Source organism: Cyclopterus lumpus, chromosome 5 (genome assembly GCF_009769545.1).
Source record: "Cyclopterus lumpus isolate fCycLum1 chromosome 5, fCycLum1.pri, whole genome shotgun sequence".
Classification (NCBI taxonomy): domain Eukaryota; kingdom Metazoa; phylum Chordata; class Actinopteri; order Perciformes; family Cyclopteridae; genus Cyclopterus; species Cyclopterus lumpus.
The window spans coordinates 7883794-7903792 of record NC_046970.1 but is presented as its reverse complement, the minus strand read 5'-3'; the positions used below and the strand labels follow the sequence as shown (position 1 = coordinate 7903792).

The 19999-nt window shown below is 40.3% G+C and overlaps 1 protein-coding gene across 4 annotated transcripts in view; it reads left to right on the top strand.

Moving 5' to 3' along the window:
• The window catches only part of iqsec1b (IQ motif and Sec7 domain ArfGEF 1b), a 178606-nt gene that overhangs the window by 92167 nt on the left and 66440 nt on the right, over positions 1-19999 (top strand). For 3 of the 4 annotated variants that reach the window (XM_034531979.1, XM_034531978.1, XM_034531983.1), the window contains one exon: positions 11831-11884. The exons of the other annotated variant lie outside the window; for it this stretch is intronic. In XM_034531979.1, the coding sequence (XP_034387870.1) occupies positions 11831-11884 (54 nt within the window). The remainder of the gene's footprint in view (positions 1-11830; positions 11885-19999) is intronic. 4 annotated transcript variants of the gene reach the window in all.

Below are 19999 nucleotides of genomic sequence, written 5' to 3'. Positions count from 1 at the left end.
AGCAGATAAATCAATGAGTATGTTTTGGTTCAAGCAGAGAGGACGAAACAAATGATTTTGTGTTTTTGTTCACTCTGAGCATAGCTCTGACATCCGTGATATAACAACGCTCTGAGAGGAAAAAGAGGAAACTGTTTCTCATGTTCTGCATTCATTAGCCTACTTCTAAATCACTTGTTTTGATCCACATTAGCTGAAATGTTATGCACACAGTGTGACCTCCTTTTGTTTGAGTTAAGATTCAGCCCACGTGGAATGGAAGCTTCAGGGACTTCTACTGAATCCGTCTTCGGAAAACAGATCTTTCTGTATCCTTGAGTTTTTTTCTCTCACACTTTTACTTTCTACATCACATGACGGTTCAAAAGAAACACAAAACACAGACATGCTGTTAATATGCTTTTTGTGAATGGATCACAAAAGACTAGCTCTGGCTTCTAGCGCAGCACTAAGCGCTTCACAGTAATAACGGTGGCAGATTTGCCACTCAAAAGTTCATTGTAATCATTGAAACAATTAGTCATTGATTTCCTATAGAAGTAAAACAAAAGTAGGCTTCTCATTTCTCGCAAACAAACGGTGGATGTCGTACACTTAAATACAGACCAACACGAGCATATGTTATCATTTGTATCTAGCTAAGGATAGCCAATATTCAAGCTAAACCTCTGAGTTGGTGGAAAACTGAGTATTTCAATATTACCAGTTGCTTGTAAAAGGCACTTAAACGCGTAAATGATGGCTACACAAATGATCAAATGTTAACAGAGTGATGTTAAAGCTACAAAAAAGTAAACATCTTCACCAGCTGATAATCCATTTTGAAGACATGGAAATGAAGGAGCACTAGTGTGTATATTGATGAATTGTAGGGTATAGCTGGTAAGCCCTACTATTAGTCAAGTATTTCATATGAAACTGAAATAAAATGGATATTTGTTCTGGTATAGCTGAGGATAAGGGTAAACTGATGAGTTGCCAAATTTCTAACACAAGTTTGATGGGAGTTGTTGGAGTTAATACTTCTCAAAACTGAAGAAAGATAAGGTCACAGCCGCTAACTTTAGCCTAAACTCGGATATACTAACAACTTGGCTATCACAGGGTGGAGTCCTTAATTTATATTTTTCTATCACAAACTATCACCTAACTTGGTAATGTAGTTGGCTGATGACATGCCCCTTGCATTTGGGAAAAATATTAGGTTACTTTGAGTTAGCTAGTTAGCCAGGCACGCTAGCATATGTGACTTAGGTTGCATCTGAAACTGTTTATGCCATTCCTTAGTCTTTCACTTTTATTTTTCACCGTAATTTGTAGCAGTCCAACAAAATACTTGTGAATGTAATCAACTAAATCATGAACAAGTAAGGAGGGGATGCGAATGGCTTGAAGAAACAGCAACCTTTCACCCATGAGAAAGCAGTTTGTTCCCCATGTTAAACAAGAAGTCAACGTAGATTTAATTCTCATGTAACTTAAGTACCTCAGTTATTTTAATCCTAACCGCAATTTTTTCCTCAACCTAAACTTATAGTGTGGTTGCCTAAAGTTGTTTTTATGGGATGACAGAAGTTAATTTCTAAAACACTGAATGCATATAACTGTCACGGTCTGGGTTTTTGTGTATTGTTTCCTGTTTTATTTTGAAGTCCTTGTCTCTCATGTCCTCTATTTCCCTGCACTTCCTGTCCCTGTGATTGTCTCCCCTGTCCCTGATTGTTTCCTCCTGTGTCTAATCACCTGCACCTTCCCTTTGTATGTAAACCCTGTTTGTCTCCTGCCCCATGTCGGTTCATACTCTTTGGTTCCTGGATGATCTCCCTTCGTAGAGCCGGTTATCTTTGTGATTCCTCTGTTTTTCTGAAAGGAATAAAGTTTCTTTTTGCACTGTTGTCGGCATTTGGGTCCTCTCTCTCTGGCTACAACAGTTGTGACAGTAACAAGCAAAAACAATAATACGCATCCATATGCCTAACCACCGGTGATGTGGTTGTAAATGAAAAATAAGCCTGAAACTCTACCATTTCAGTATGTGGAGACATCCAAAGCTTTAGTTTTTAGACCAAAGTCTCTCAAACCTAGTCATAGTCACGGTGCAGTTGTGATGCTATGATTAGACAATCCCTGTTTGGGGGTTGGGTGTTGCAAACTATTAGATTGTACAAGTGGTAACACTGGTATTTGTTTTTTGCATTTTGTTGTATCTTATCTTGTTTACCTGAGCTTTTTTGGCTGTTGAAGAGTTGTTGTCAGATTCATCAGCAGTGAAGAGAAGACTACTCTTTGTTCTCACCCTCGGTCTTCCACGGAAAGACATGGCAGGGGTAAGTCCCACATCCGAGGCCGGATTGATAGTTTGACGCGATTACTGGGCAAATGGTGATGCCTCCCATCTCTCACCAAGGCTCCATTAGAGCCCGAGGGCGTAAGTCAAGGCCAAATTGAATTAGATCCTCTCAAGATGAAGTCGTTCTTGCAGTTGACCGTGTGATTAATTTCTGAAGCCCATGCAATTTGTTGACCGTTCACCGTGAACACGGATACAAACACATTCCTTGTCTTCTCTCATCAACACCAGTAATCGATGTTTATTCCTTGCAATGCCACCTTCCATTTTTCCCCTTCAATTTGAATCTAAAGTTGTTTTCATATTGCAATATCTTGAATAATGTATTTTTATTTTCATTCTCTTTATTTAAAAGCGGTGTGTACTGTGAACTGTACAGTTCAAACATAAATGTCACCATTTGATGCACTGTACTAGTTTATACCTAGTCCCTTTCGCTCAATAAATATTACTCGGCATGTCCACTTTTAGTTGAATCCGCGTTGCATCACCATAAACGCCCTGCTGTGTGTTATCAGAAGGAAATATTCAGAACCCTGCAGAGTCCCAGTCTCCATTCTTTTGACCCAGGATATGTCTCCGCTCTGTTAACTTGTCTGCGACACCTCCCTGTCACACTTTCTGCGCGGAGCGGAATGGAAGATAATTAACAGTAACGATAATGGCCACCATTTGCTGCTTCGATTAGCTTGATTTTAATCATCATTACATTGTTGTCTGGCTGTGACATGACATTTAATAGGATGTGGTGATGATAGCATTGTACATGGTGAGTGTAATGACAGTCGCTCGACAGGCCTGAGACCAGCAGCTCCTCGAGATGCCGCTCATTACTGTGACATTTTACTGGAGTTACAAAAGACCTCGGACTGCTTCTCTAGAAAACCATGAAGTTGAGTATTAATTCATTCCATCACCACATACAGAGCAGAAGTGAGCACCTGCCACTCAGTTGATCCTTCACATTCAGTAAGTTAGGGAGCCCATTGAAAGCAGGCTCTTTCCAGTCTTCATTTATCAGTTGTAATCATGACATAAGGACAAACGAGTGCACTTTTAGCCTGTCCAAATGTGTTGTTAAAAATCTCATATTTTTATAAACAAATGATATCAATATGAATCACTCAGAAAGAATAACCTATATGACAGGCTATACAGCGTTGCCTCTCCCCGTCAGTGAATATTGCCCCTTTTTTCCTCTATAAGAACTCTGAGAAGGATGGAGGTGCAGAGTTCTTCCTGGGGAGTTTTAGTACGTGAGTTTTCTTGTTTCAATACCGGGCGTCAGCCTCTAGTTCTGAAAGGCCAATGCTGAAGTGCCTTAAACTTGCATTGTCTCTACTAGTCAGCAGGGGGTGACTCCTCTGGATATACAAAAACAAGTCAGATTGTATAGAAGTTTATGAGAAAATGACCCTACTTCTCACTTGATGTATTCCCTCAATAAACATTGTAAACATGAGTTTATGGTCTCAATCTCTAGTTTTGAGACTTCTTCAATACAACATGATTGTTCATTTAGTAAATGATGGTCCATTTACTGTCAACTATACCATAAAGCAGGGTATGCTTTAGGGCGTGGCTACCATGTGATTGCCACGGCGTTGTCCAGTCTGGGAGTTAGTTGTCTGTGTTTTTGTCTTAAAACTTGAACCCTTTCACAGTGTGTTTTCAGTCCATGCAAGTTAATTGTAACATTGTGGTCGCCTAGAAATGTCCTATTCGGTGTTTGGTTGTACAGCCATGGAAGTACATCCATTGTTTCAATCGTTCTGGTTCCCCAACAAATTACAGTAGCATTGTCTAAATAATGGTGGAATGGACAAAAACTGTGTGCTATAAGTTGTTCACTTGAAGTTGTGGATGTCTCTGGAAACATGGAAGCATGCAAACCCCTTTGTGACAGCATTACCTGAATGCTTGTAGGGTATGAGCTACCTGCAGGTCTCTAGGAATTATCCTCTGTCACATACATATATTTGAACTCATATTTGTATAACTACTCTCCTCACACATATATTCTCATTCTGACATAAGCATGTACACGTATTTTTCCCTTTCATCTTTTTTTTGTGATGCATTACTTTTTATATTTGCATCATATATTTAAAATGTATCGTATCAAAACCAATGCTCTCATCTTACATCAAAAGCCTTATAAAAGTGAAAGAACCCGCACATGTGTGTAGATATACGTCTCTAATATATGACATTGATATGACATGATATCAGCCTTGAAAAAAACGTTATTAAGGAGCACACGCCTTGAGGTGTCTCACCCCGGCATACATTACTGTTCATGTTCATTTGATCTTTCACGCTTCACTTAAGGCTTACTGGCAGTGATAATTTAATAAACTAGCAAGGGCGTTTCTCCCCAAGCATCCTAAAGCGCATCTGAAGCAGTAATTTACATTGCGGCGTGTGATTAGCAGCTTGGTAATTAACAGCCAACAGTTTTGACAGCTTTATGTGTCAATAGAGAACAAGCAACTTCCTCCTTGTTCTGTTTTTTAATCAAACCGTTACACCACTTTTCCCCGGACTGTCTCATTCACCCTCAGATATGTACAGTATATGGAGTTGTTGCATAAAAAAGAATTCATCTGTAAAAGAATAAGAACATAAATGTGGAGGGATATAAAGAGTATAAAGACAAATAAATAAGTAAATACAAAAATTGTAAATAGTAAATATGGAATTAATAGGAAGAGAAATAAAATATATAATACATAAATATGTAAGACAAATAAGAAAAATTTAAATTAGCATTTATTTTCACATTGTTTTTTATTTGTGAAATATTTAAACATTTTAATTGTCATGTAATTTGTATATTTCTTTATAATTTATACATACATATATAATGTATATATAACTATATCTTATTATTTTCCAGATTTATTATTTTTATGTCACACCTATGACTCCATATTATGTATTATCTAATGATAAAATATAGCACAACATATTTATAATATGGCTATAGGTCCAAATATGTCATTTGACAAATTATATTACACCTTAACTCATAATTCACCCATAATAGGCACCAAACAGTGGCCACTGAATCAAATTGCAGAGTTAACAGTGGACGGACTGTTGATCTGTACGGATCTCCCCCATGTGAACCGAGGATTAATTACACAGTTTAACGTTAACCCTTACAGTGTGAAATATAGTTTAGCTGAAGATCGTTATCAGTCCATTTTCAGTAAAATATGCCATCAAGACATCATTTATTGCTTTTCTAGTCGACGATCTCTGATAATGTTACATTATAAACAACCAATCTCTGTTTAAATTGACAGGAGAACAAAGGTTCCGTTCGGTTACATTATGATGCGTTCAGGCTCTGTTCAGTGAAAATTAGTATTGGGGGAAGGTAAATTCTCACGTTACCATGATGTGTCTATATGTACTCTGTTAAATGTAGTGTTGGTGAGAAACTTGAATAAATCCAGTTGTTTGATGGAAATGTTTTCACAACAACATAAATAGATATTAGAGATGAATTATGGGCTGTTTACACTGAACTCTAAATAGCTTAGAATATATTATTAAAGTTGCTCATCACAACGTTTGTATTAATCCATAAAAATACAATCTTTTATTTCCTCATCATTTGAATTGTGTGTTCCGTGATACAATCCGAACCGCAGGCTTCGTGGTCCGTTGCACCACTAATAGTTGCATGTCCAGTAACTGCCTGAGATGAGGTTGAGCTGTTTCTGAGCTTGAGAATGTGACCAGGAAGAACCCAGTCCCACGCTCAATCTCACACATCAACCACAGGCAGTGGCTTCCAATCAAACACCTGGCCTGCAGGTCAAAGGCGGTCGTCTGTGAGAACACAAGCTGTGGATGAAACGCAATACAAAATACCAAGCAAGTTTTGGATCTGTGGCGTGAGATCGGAGAGCCCAGCCATTTCGGTGCACCACACCGTAGACGGGGTCATCTCCATGCGTAGAGACCCGACGATGAATTATTCAGGTGTGCCTTTGGCCTGATGCGAACCGTGATGAAAGTCGATTTTAGATTAACAATATGTCGACACTGTCCTTTTGCGCTGAAGCAGAGGTCCTGTGGGACATGTGGGGCAGGCCTCTTTAGGTGAAAACACAGTGCCCTCTGTTGGTCCAGAAACATTCACTGGCTCCAGAATGTGACACACACACACACACACACACACACTCCAGGTCACACAAGTCTCAAAGTATACAATCTTCCTCATACCATTCTGAAAAACTCATGTAGCCATTCACTCAAATGATAATATCAGTGACAAGGCAGGGTCACCCTGGTCAATTTGCCGTGTCGCTTTCTGATTACGTTAATGTACAATTTAATTTTGCGCACTTTACATGCCAAAGATTCTTTTACTTGAAGTCTAGACTAAATGTCTGTCAGCTAGGGGTGTAAGAATTATTGACAAATATGTATGTTATGACTTTATGGGTTAACTGGCCAACTTTTTCAGGAAGCAAAGTTTTAACTGCCCAACTTTTTCAGGAAGCAAAGTTTTCCAGGAAGCTCAGGTGCTCATTCATACATAAATGTGTATAAAGTATATAAAGTGAAAGCGGTGAAATGGTTATTGATGATTCAATTTGAAGGGGAACAGGCCAGAGGTGATTTATTATAAAGGTAGGTGGATATATATATATATTTACCTCTTGGAGACAGCATACACAAGCTGTAAACATAACATTGACATATAGAGAATGAATAAGTAAATACAAAATGATTTATGTATATATTATTTAGATATATATTTTATTATATGATATAACTTCAGTATGTTAAGATCTTTAAGCAACAATATTATTTTTTTATTTGGCCACTTGGGGACAACAAGCTAAATAAGTAAAGTAAATAAATAATTAATAAAAAAATGTGGAAAGATAAAGATAAATTCTGCGTAGAAAATAAATAAAAGAATAAATAAATAAATGTAAAAAATAGTTAAACTAGTTATTTACATATTTTTTTAGAGATACATTTATTTTGGATTATTGACAAACATATGATGACTTCTTGGGGATGTAGAGTTTCCTGGAAGCTCCTGTGCTCATTTAACAAGGCTGCTTAAAAACAACAATAATAGATAGTTTTTTCTGGTCCTTGGGGGAAAGCTGTAAACAAGCAGTAAACACAACATTGACATGTTGTCACGTAGGAAAAGATTGGAAGCTGAGCTCTAATGAGGCGGGCTCAACATGAAGGTGCCGTTCGGGGCAGGCTGGAGGAGTTTTGTTGAGGCTCTGCAGCCGGTGTGTGGCAGGACAGCCTGAGGAGGGAGACAGTGACCACCGAGAAGGGGAGTGGCTCTCTGACAACTTTTCACACACGTTGGCCCGCCAGCAGTCACACACAGTCACTCCATTACTGCTGCTCACTCACTCCTGGCCTCGCTGCTGCACAGAAGTGATTAACAAACTGATGAGACAATCTGCAAAATGGCCTTCGTCACACAGAACTCACGCTCGATAAGTGGCCGTATCATGTACAGCACTGGGCGATCTTGTGATTGAATTGCCACTTCATAGCCTCTTTTCCCATCCTACTTCATGTGTTTGCCCAATTGCAAGCAGGGTACTGCAGTTATTGGAGTGATGTGTTTGTGTGTTGTGTTGTTTTGAGCCCGAGGCTTTCTTTTTCTTTCTCTCTAAGGAAGAGCCTCCTTTTCTGGGCCCGACGCCGTAGCAATATCCACAGAACCTAAACACCTCCTCCAACCCTATACCAGCTACCTCTCTGGCTGAGCAGATTTACTAAATGATTAATTTAGTGCTATTTGTGATATTATGTTTTGTGATACTGTATCAATTCTCAAAAACACTATTGATTTGGAAATAATAGTTTACATGCAAAGGTGAAGTCAGTCATACTTTTGAGCATACAATGGCGTTTCCTTTATACTATGAAAGTTTTCCTAAAGTTGGATAAAAGAAATCCCAATATATTGTGATGCGATACATAACGCATATCGTCAGATTCTTGCCAAATCACAGCCGTAGCCTCAGTGTCCCATAGTTCTAATGTACCATGTGTGGTAAACTAGGTCCAAAGTTCATTCTGCTCAGAAAGGTACAAGAAAATAAGAGTCAATACTCTCATTTCAAGTATTTTGGAATTAGATTGCAATCTTTCCATTACACACAAGAGATGTTTTACTTGGAGAACGGACCGGAAACAGACCTGCTTGAATATTATCCCTGCAGACATGTCCAGCAGTCCTTATGAACTTCGCTCCTCATGCTATAAGCCAGTTACATAACGGACCATGAGGCTCACTCGGCCTGAGGATTAGAGGTGGTGGGGAAATCTCTCGGCAAGAGACGGCGTGTGCTGCCTAGTGACGTTGGGTCTACTCTCCTTGCTCACCACAACCAGTATCCATGGGTTCCTTGGAACAAGCTGGTTTCCATATGTACGGTCTGTCTTCCTGTCCAGTCTTAGCTGTTTGTGCCAGGCCTTTTTGCGAATGGTAGGATCTCGCACTGGGAGGCTTCTGCCCGATTCCAGACTATTGATGATATCCTCCCTTAGCACTGTGCCCAGGCACCTGTCAGTCGTAGCAGACAGCCATAGTCGCCTAGTCTCTAAATATGCATGATGTTTGTACTGTAGAAGCAGGAGGCAGGCCCCTTGGGTTTTTTACTCATCTCCTGTCCAGATCAAATCAAAAGTTTGGCAAATCGAAATGTACACCATGCACGACCGATCTAGCACTATAAATCAAACTGACAAACTTGCCCCCCTGTACATTTTCTCCCTGGCTGTGAGCACACTGAAAACAACTAGATCATTCGCTAAGGCTAGACAGATCACCGAGGGAAAGGGACTCGCCGACTTGCACCTGCAAGGCGGTTATCTCTCCGGTTTGTGTTCGAGTGGAGTGGGACTGAATGTCATTAAGTCTCCAGAGAGGGTAAGGATCGGACGCTTTCAGCTATCGCTATTGTCATGACTGCTGTAAAGGCCTCGACTGTGATTGATGTTTCAGCACCTCCGTCCGCCTCGCCTCTTGTCACGGCGCAAAGGTTTCAGCCAGCACGTATTCCTGTGAGGGACGCGCAGCATGCAAAGCCCATTCGGCAGGACATGTTAGCTGCTGCTTTTTTATTTCGCCGTTCGTCAATGACCGCCACCTTCATATTTCCAGTTTTTGTTTGTATCTCCTTGATTAGGTGACGACAACGTTGTTGTTGTTGTTGTTGTTGTGCGGCATGTGTGGTAGAAATGTTACCGGTGCATCCTTTAACCAGCAGCTGCTCATCTGCTCGCTTGACACATTTTTAACTCGAGAGAAAAAGGTAATCGCACTGCAAACAAAGAAAATGCCCTCTTTTCTTGAGGGACTCTAGAGTGTCATTCAGCTGAGTTGCTCCTCTTTGATAATGCTTTTTTACAAGTGACAAGGTAACAACAGTTTATTTCTACTGAGACAGGTCCATTAACGGACACTGAGGCACTTTGCCATTTAAAATGGGGCTTTTGGCCTGTGTCTTGGTGTTGATGGTTACCCTACTTTGCAGGCAGGGGTTGGAATTTGGTACTCGAAAAAAAAACTCCTGTTAAAGAAGACAATTGTCTGTTGCTGAAGAGCTGAATCACCACAGAAAACCCTCCATGCAATTCTAAACCTTAGTAGCTGGGCTGTTTCACTTCAGGACAGATCAGTAATTATATATACAATTAGGGGTGTTCAGATTATATAAACAGGGGTTAAGTTTTAGCCCAAAACATGGTTACATTGTGTTCATGAGTGGGAAGTAGGTGAGGGATCATGTCTTCATGATGGTGATCCCAATAGCTATAGCCTACAGTTGTGCCCAAACGAGATGTTACGACCACCGAAAGGGCCCCAAGACAATTAAGAGTACTGCTGTACTGAGGCCCAGCGGAGCTTTGAGATCAAAGTCAGCATGCTAACAGGATCACAATGAAAATGCTAACATGAAGATATTTAGCTGATATAATTGTTATCATCCTCAACTTTAGCTTAGCATGTTAGCATGCTTACATTAGCAAATTAGCGCTTAACGCAACATACAGTTGATGGGAAGTTAAGTTTTGAATGGATGAACCAAGGTATTGGACAAACCGGAAATGTTGAATTAATCATGGAGTCTTGGGTTGTTGTTACATGTCATCCTGAAGAGAATGTCAATGTTGATGCATCAAATAGATATGTCACTTATGACTACAGATATCAACCTCTTAGTGGTGCTAGAGGTAAAGTCACCAAAGTCATCCTCAGAGGACCATGAATGTCCGTACAAATGTCATGTAAAGCCATCAAAGAGTTGTTGAGATATATCAGTCTGGACCAAAGTGGTCCAAAAGAGCGGCTTTGCTTGCATGGCTAAAACATTTCTAAAACAGTTTTTCTTTTTATATTCTGTCAAAAACAGTAGCCACTACTCGCTATGCATATTTAAAGCACAATATGAGTCCTACTAAATGCCCTCATACGTATGGTTTTCTGCTGGTTTCTGGGGTTTGGTTACTCTTTAATGTCGTCTCTGCTGACTGAAACTCGACTGCCAGTATTATTAAATATGATTAGGCCTTCACCTGCAGACTCATGTTCACAGTGGTCCATTAGCTGCAGAGGACTCATCTGCTCTGGATGAGAAGCACGGAGCGGATTGGATTCCCTCACGCCTTTCCTTCCGTGGACCTGCCCTCAACACAGCCGGTGGTTTCCATAGAGACCATCGGGCCAATCCCCTCTCCCCCTCTCAGTACAGTAGTACAGCGAGCCGTTGCATGGTCCCTTTTTACAAAGAGATCATCCTTGTTTGGTCGACACCCTCTCTGTGCATGTGTGAGAGCTAGGGAAATATTTATTTTAAATGTTATGTTGTGTAGTAGAAATGCATTGTGTCTTTAAATCTGGGTTTGTTTTGGATTGGATTCATAAAAGTCACAGCCAATTGAGCTGGAAGAAAATCGTGTACAGAGTGAGTATTTTCACTCCCTTTTGTTTTGCAAAACACAAATGGATATTGACCATATGATTAAGTAGACTAAATGGGTATACAGGACAAGACTATGTCCATAGATATAGATTAAATAGGTTAAATCCATAAATCCATCAGAGTGCTTGTGCTGCGGCAGCGGCTAATGAGATGTGTGGCTGGCACCGGGTACATCATGAGACGGCTGTATGTGAGCCCATCATCTCCAATGTGTCCAAGCTTGAACGAGCAGCACTGTGTGTGTGTGTGTGTGTGTGTGTGTGTGTGTGTGTGTGTGTGTGTGTGTGTGTGTGTGTGTGTGTGTGTGTGTGTGTGTGTGTGTGTGTGTGTGTGTGTGTGTGTGTGGGTGGGTGGGTGGGTGGGTGTAGGTGGGTGGGTGGGTGGGTGGGTGTAGGTGGGTGTGTGCGAGTAGGTGGGTGACTGAGGGAGCTTTAACTGTATAACAGTCAGTGTTTGCCTCAGCTTTCTGCTCTCTTGCTCCCTGCAGACCAGACACAGAAGTCCCCAGCTCTGCCATGACTCACAGACGCCACCATCACTTGTAAGTACTTGTGTAAATGTTGCATGCTGGGGGATTTCAAGGAATGAGGTGGTAGTTGAGGAAAATCCGCGAGATTTGCCAGCAAAAACTTGCTGGCTAAATGTATATAATATATGTGTGTATATATATATATATATATATATATATATATATATATATATATATATATATATATATATATATATAAAATGTTTCTTATTTACTAGCTATTTATGTGGTGATTTAATCGAAAAGGATTTGCGACAGGTTTTTTGATGTGTGTGCCGGTCTGTGCACGTGCATGTACTTTTTGTGTGTTTGCGCGTGCGCGCATGTTGCTATTGTATCGATGCTACCATGGACTCCACACAGACTTTTTCTGCTGCACCAACAAGAAGTAAAAGGTTGACGGAATTTGCAGAGCTCTGATGATGTCACACCGGCTGAGCTATTTTTAGAAAGGGGTCTGAAGAAGGCAGGCTCTCTCTCCCTCATCTTTTCCTAGAGTGTTATTATTATTCAAAGCCTTTCCTCGGAGCGTCCTCTTCTCTCAGCCCGTTTAATCTCACTGTTTTGGTCAATTTGGATCCCTCCACTTGGAGCCTGTCACGGTAGTTGGGCTGCTACATGCATACACATAGTCACTTTGAGGATGTTTTCTCCTCAACACACAAACACAATAGAATTTTGTGAAGCAGTAATTACATGACTCAGGGATAAAGCAGTAAAAGATTCTCATAGAAGATGTCATGATCTGTTTTACAGAAAACATACATCATTTCCTGCAGGATAACAACTCCTGAAATGTTTTGCTAAGATTAATGACTATTGCTTCTAGCTATACTAATATTAATGAAGGTGATCAATATTAATGAGGAATCTGCAAAAAAAACTAATTATTCATGAATTCAAGATGGAGTGTGCACTTACTGTGTACTGGAGGATTTATGTAGAGTTTCATGCATCAGGCTTATATGCAACCCAGTCACCAGAACTGATGTTGGCATTGAACATTTCTGCAAACCTCGGGATATGTTGAATGTCGAAGTTTCTGAATGAAAACTACGTTTCATAAGCATGTTTGACATCAGTGATCAAATAACAACCGCTGTTAGCGAACTTGCTTACGTAACAAGCGACAATAGTATGTTACGACATACTGCAACAGCCATAACAACGTAACTAGTGTAAATAAGAAACAACCGCCTTTAGCTGACTATTATGCAACAACCTTAACAACATAACTAGTGTAAATAAAGAACAACCGCCCTTGAGGGACTTTCTTTCATAATGTTATGTAACAAATATAACAACGTAAAGCAACAATGTAAAAAGCATTAATAATATACTAGATCGCAGATTTTTAAGTTACTTAACAACGCTGCACAACAAGTTACGTTAAGTCAACGTTCATTCTTTGTTTCACATTGGACACAACCAGCAGTCTCCCTGGTGAAATTCCGGTGTTTGTTTGACTCGTCAACCACTCGAGTGGAGTTGTACTCATTATTTTACCACATAATTTTCAATATTGCCAGCATGACCTACCGCTGCTGTTGATTGAATGTACAAAACATGACAAACAACTTTGACAGTCAACATATCCATTCATTTCAAGAAGGTACCATGCAAGCATATTTTATTGTCGCCAGGGCTTCTTATACAATATTGTACTGCGCATTATTTAAAGTGACTGTGTTGGGAAGCCGTGCTGTATCAGTCTCAGTGGTACCAGGCAGCAGGCGAGTCACACAAAAGTCATACTTTCTGCTTTCTGCTCACTGGTGCGGGATTGCATAAGAAAGAAGGAGCCTCCATCTGTTCCACTAAGGGCATGCCTGCGCTAAGCAGGGTTTTCATCATATTACCCAGCAGCCCCTCCCCCCCCTTTCCCCCTCCCCGGGTCAGGGCACAGATGCAACGCCAGGGCATGTTCAGAGCCGGGGATCGACTGCCACGGCCGATCATGTGATCGACCCCAGTTCAAGGTCGCTGGTGGGTCTGCTTCACAGCGCTGGGATTCCTGAAGTGCCCTGACTGATCACATGGTCGCCGAAGAATCCGGCATTATGAAAGTGTGTCATAATAAATGTTGGTTTTACTTATTTATGGTATTTATGGTCTAGTTTTAACCAATCTTGGAGAATAGAAAGGACCTCCATATATACAAAGCTGATGTGTCTTGTCCAACTAATTAGAGGCGGCAAGGCCAAGTGACTGCTGCTCCTAAGTAGATCATGACGTGTTTGTTGCTGTCTTTCTCATGAGGACACATTTATATGTAGCTTACAACTGCTGGCTGGATCCATTTCTGGCACTTATGATGTTTTTTTTTGTACTCAAGATTCAATCAAGAGTGTCTTTGTCTTGTTTTTGGGAGACTTGCTGCCCCGGTCTTTGACTGGCTGTAATCAGCTTTTCATCCATTTTGCTCTTGCTAGACCGAGGAGTCCAGAATTAATCCAATCTGTAGTGACACAAGGAAGTGTGGAAATCAGATTGAGGATACTCTTCTCTCCTGTCGAGCTTGCAGAGTGCATATCTGTAGCAAATAACTGGACCTGTAATGACTTGCTGTGTCTTCACAGCAATACCAATCGATAACACAATACTGTGTTGCAAGTAAAAAGCCTTGTATTTCCACCGAAAGTCGTCATATTTATGTATCGATCAATCTTTCAAACGATGAATAAGGGTTTGGTTTATAGACTGTTGCTTCAGAGTTTCTAATGTTAAAGTACTGATTCAAACAAACGATTAGTTTCACTGTAGGATGAAAACCTTGCCTCTCCAGTTTTGTAGTTATTCACGCTTTTCAGACAAAAATAAGGGATAAAAGAATATTTGAGTTTTACCTGATGAAGAATGTATTCTTTTGTAATTTTATATTTCTGTTAGGTAGAGATGTGTACTTAAAGTGAGATTAACTTTTAAAAAAAAAGAAATATGGTAACACATTCCTCATCTTCCAAATAAAAAGTTTATAGTGGCTAAAGTTTGCTGATGTTAGCAACATTTATATAGATATTGCTCTGCTCTGACATCACTGAGTCAGTTTATATTTGCTGCTTCTAACCATATGTTTTGGATCATAGTCCGCCGATTTGAAACTATACATGTGAAAGAAACACAGGACTTTCACCCTATGTATGTCTTTTGTGAAACCAAAAGTCGGTGGAAACTTATTTCAAGTTACGTCCTTAATTTAAATAGCGTAACAAATTCGCTGATTTTAAACCAAACCCAAGCATATAGCTGTGTTGCCTAAACATAACCATGTAGTTGCGTTGCTGTTTTGCTTTGTTTCTTTTCACAACGTTAACCACGTGTTTAAAGTTGCGAATATTATCCGGGGGAAAGCATGTTTCCCTCTCGAAACGTAGTTTAGGATGCAGCTTAGTTGTGTGGGAACATAACTGTGTCGGAGACAGGGTTGCAAAAGGCAAAACACTGGAAAGCCAAATCTTTGAACTAGTTGTCAATTGACTTATCTGGTTATATAAAGGTAAACAACACTATAAGATTCAATGAACTATAATTTGCTAAAAGCTTATGGGGCTTTGTTTGCCAGTTAATAATTCTCTGGTGGTTCATCACTATGATTATCTGCAATTTGAAAGGGGTCAGTCATTCGATCTGTTGTTGGTAATAAGATATTGAGTACTGCAGCTGTAGCTAGACTTCTTGAAGAAAAGGACCCTCTGATCCTAACGTCGTGAGTTTGCGATACAAAGTGTCTACCAGCTACATTTCGTGGTGCAGTCACGTGGTTATTTCAGGGTGCAGTGCGCCACAAGGCGTTGAGGTAATTAATGTGTAAGTGCTCTTCAGAGAAGTACTTAACAATTAGACTTGAACGGCTGTTAATTATTGAGAAACAGCTGTCAGATTGGGAATGGCGTGGATGTGGTTAATACAGGGCGATGCCATTCATCTTCCCGTGCTTCTTAACTGTGTTTGTCGACAGTGGCTTCATAGGCTCCACATACATCACTCACCATGACAGCGATATCAAATAAAGCAGCTGGAGCTGCAGTCCGAGATGGATTGATTGGACTTTATTGGAAACTTTGTCGTCAGCATATTCATACAGAGCGCATTGCAGGACCTGTTTGTTATCAACATTGTTCCCAGTCTACTGTCACTACAAATCCAGCCACCGACGTCTGCCCACTTTTCAATAATGAATGGGGCCGCTGAAATATTAAGGCGCTCGCTGTGCAACTTCACATCTTGAAAGACGACCGTGTCAAACTGTCTTTATGCATTGCATTAAACTGTCGAGTGTCAGTGTAAATCGTAATTGCTGCTTTCTACCTCCACGGCCCATCCTCGCTGTTGTTTGTAACGCCACATAAACAAAGCCAGAGGGCCAAAAAGAAACAAATTAGCCTCGCTGATTTAGGAAGGAGATCTGCATGCGTTTATTAGTATGCAGCGGTTGGTTTGTTGTTGGTCGCGGTGATATAAGAGCCCTGCACCATATGGGGGGGGGGGGGCACGGCTGTTTCCAGCAGGTCGGCACCATCAGTACAACTAGAGGTGTTGCAGCTAATTACCAGTGACCTCACACAAGCGTCGTCATCGCCATAAATGGGGAGGCCATAAATAGATCGTTTTTGTAATACATTTTTTTTTTATTCCCTCTCTCGTGCAACCGCTGTTTGTGTTGACTTGATCTGATTGTAAAGTCTCTTTCATGGCAGCGCAGCCGAGAGTAGCGGAGATCAAAGCGGCCTCGCTCTCCCATAAATCTGCACAGAGGCGAATTTCGGCCGGCCGGTAGTGCCGCGCCAAAGCTGTATACCTGCACAGCACACATGCGCACACACACACACACACACACGCACACACACGCACGCACGCACGCAGTTTGTTACAGCTCTGTCACAGAGCAGGCTGTCTAGTTCAAATGGCAGTTAGCATTATGAGCCATACACATCCTCAGTTGTGCAGCGTCTCAGCCTGCCCGTGCCTTTGTCCTTTATCTCTTAACAGCAGATTTTATATTTTTTTGACAGAGATAGAGTCCTCTGCTTGATTAGGTTTTGCAGCTAATCTAGACGCGGGGCATTTCCTATCATCTGATGATTATCACCGGCTGTGATACTGCTCTCAGGTGCTGGTAAAAAAAAACAAAAAAAAACAGCCTGACATTTGGTACTTCCAAGTTGGCTGCCAGCCTCTGCAGGTTTGCAATCTCGAAATAAAGCCACATTTTATATTGATGTGAACATAGGTTGCTATCGGCATGCTCTGCTAACCTCTGACTTGGGGATTATTAACTGTACCGTGTCTCCCTTTTTAACTCAGCAGTGTGTCTCACCCAGTCATGTAATCATGTCCGGTAATAATAAGTCATAAAAACCCAATAATAATAAATACAAATAACTCGACCAATAACAGTGCAACACATTTCAAGTGGAGATGAAGTCAGTGTTCATCTCCAAGACGATGGCAGCACAGGGCTTCTGCCGTCGTCTTGGAGATGAAAACAGACTAAAATCCCAGTCAAAACCTTGCAGACATAAATTGATTTTGTCAGCAGAGACCACAACTTTGGTCCTATCGAATCTTTCTGCGTGCGGAGGAATTTGGAAAAGAGCTGCCTGACTGCTTAGTAGCTGTAGGCCAGTCATGTGGGTGTGATGCAAAAATATTTTCTCTGCATACAAAATACTGTTTCCATCGAAGAAATCTTTAAGTTTTCAGTGTTTTTTTTAGCTTTTCTTTCACTGAAAATCGCTGCCTGTTGCATATGAATACAACGCTATAAGAATGGCAAAATTAAACTAGAACAGGAAAGTAAAGATAAACAATAAGCTTAAACTAACTATAAAGCATGTAAGAATATCAGTTATGGCGGATCAAAACTGAGACATTTTTCCTGGCAGGGATGTTGGAACTATTTTCTGGGAGGAAGTGTTCAAATAGCTGTCAAACACAGCAGTAGTGATGAGACAGAGCGATCAATGAGCATGACCCAAGGCTTTCATCTCCAACAATTTGAGCACTTAACAACTATAGGAAAACTATAAAGTAAGATTTTGAGGTTTTTAAAGCATCTTTATTATAATGAAATGGTTCATATCAAAGAAGCTCATGAAGGTCATGAAACCTACATGAACATTTATTCATTTTTTAAAATCAAAAGTCATTAGATAAATCAATTATGTGTAGCCTCTTTGAGCGATAACGATGTATAACTCATTTGTGATTTCTTACTAACTCTATCATCTACTTTGCATTTTACCTGCATCGACCGAAGTGAGCTGTCACATGTGTGTGCGGTTTATGTAACTCAAATCCAGTCCTGCAATGGCCTTTTACAAGTTGGCAGGAATACTTTTTTGTGAGTGCTCTAATGGCTGTATACTTGAAACAGTAGCCTTATGTTGTTATTTGTCCTTTCTGAGGCTGTTGCATATTCATGCTTGGCGTCGGGCCGGTATTTGTCTGACAGTATAGTGTTGCAGTCAGGATGGAGTGACATCCTGTCAATATTACTCTTATTTCCAACGTATCTGCAATCTGGGCAGTGAAACCTGATCTATATATTTGCCATGTGAGTCAGTCCTCTGTGTATTTGCTGTGATTTAGTTTATGCTTTATGGTCTGAAAGGGGTTTTGACTCTACTAGTACGGAGTGTTTTGTTTCTGCAGGTCCGGGCTGAGGCGGGGCACACTGCGCAACCTCCTGCAGTCTTCCCTGTCATTAAATGTGCTCAAAGGGATGATTGATAAAACATCAGTGTGATGGACGGATAGAAGATGGATTAATAATTGGATGAATTAATGAAAAGATGGACAGACAGACAGACAGACAGATTTTTTACCATCTTGTGTCACCATTTCAAAGAAGTCCAAGATGTAAAAAGTGCACCTCTTCTCAGTATGGGCCTTAGGGGGTTAAAACAAGGCCTAACAATATTGTTGATGTGTTTTGGAGCACACTCTTAAAAGGCTGTCAACAGAAGAGAGCTTGAACAGTAGGGATCCTCTGACATTCTGCTTCACCTTTCATCTTGTTTGTGGTGTTGGTGCGAACAGACTTGCCAAACAAAAGTGGTTCAAAAGACAGAAGTGAGGACGAAGTGAGGCTCCGGTTCTACCAGCCCAAGGGCCAAGGCAATGGAAACGGTCAAATACGCTAACGGTGATCTCTCAACAGGTTGTACTTTCTACTCAATTACATGAAGCTAACAGCTTCTAGTTACTTTGGGGCATCATCCCCTGTTGCCACATTTCAGCAGTCATCAATAATTGCTCCGATAAACATACTGAATGAATAATAATCTGCTTATAGCACTGTATAATTGTAGTTATAAGCACTCATAAACATTCATAATGCTTTAGAAGAATAGTATAAAGCCTTGAGTATCATCATACTTCACGAATGCCATTGTATTCTGCAAGCATGAGTTTATTATAATTCCATAATTCTAATAGTTGTAAAATATTATAATCTTTTAATAATATATCATAAGCAATTTTTTAATGCATTCTAATAAATGTATCTGACTTTTTGCTTTAAGTAAAGTGAGCAAATATATAATTAAATCTAAACTTTCCTTTACAAGCAATGACCCCTTAATGTAACCACACTATAATTAATAAAAACAGTGATTATAATGCATTATTAAAATCGTGAACTCATTATAACTATGGGAATTGTAATACACTATGATCCTATTAACAGAAATGTTGTGATACTTGACCTAATAGATCACTATAACATTATTATTGTTATAAGCATATACATGAATGCCTATAGCTAAGATTATAGAGTGTTCTATGCAAATTATAAGGCATTATAAATATGTTAAAAATGCATTATCGACATACAAATGATCACATATGTAATGCTACAGCACTACTTTTGTACTTTAAAAGGATTTGAGTACTTCTTCCACCACCGCTAACAGCTCCATGTGCGTTAAGTCACTTCATAATCATCTGCTCATACCGTCGACCTGCTCAAACCATCAGCGACAGTGGTAGTTGCGGTTGATAAATGCCACCATTCATTTGAAGAGCATTCTTCTTCTTCAAATGACTGGCTCGTCACTGATATTCAGCACCGCCCGTGTCAGTGTTAAGGGCGGAATTCCACCAGAGGGAGCACAGCCCTTTGGG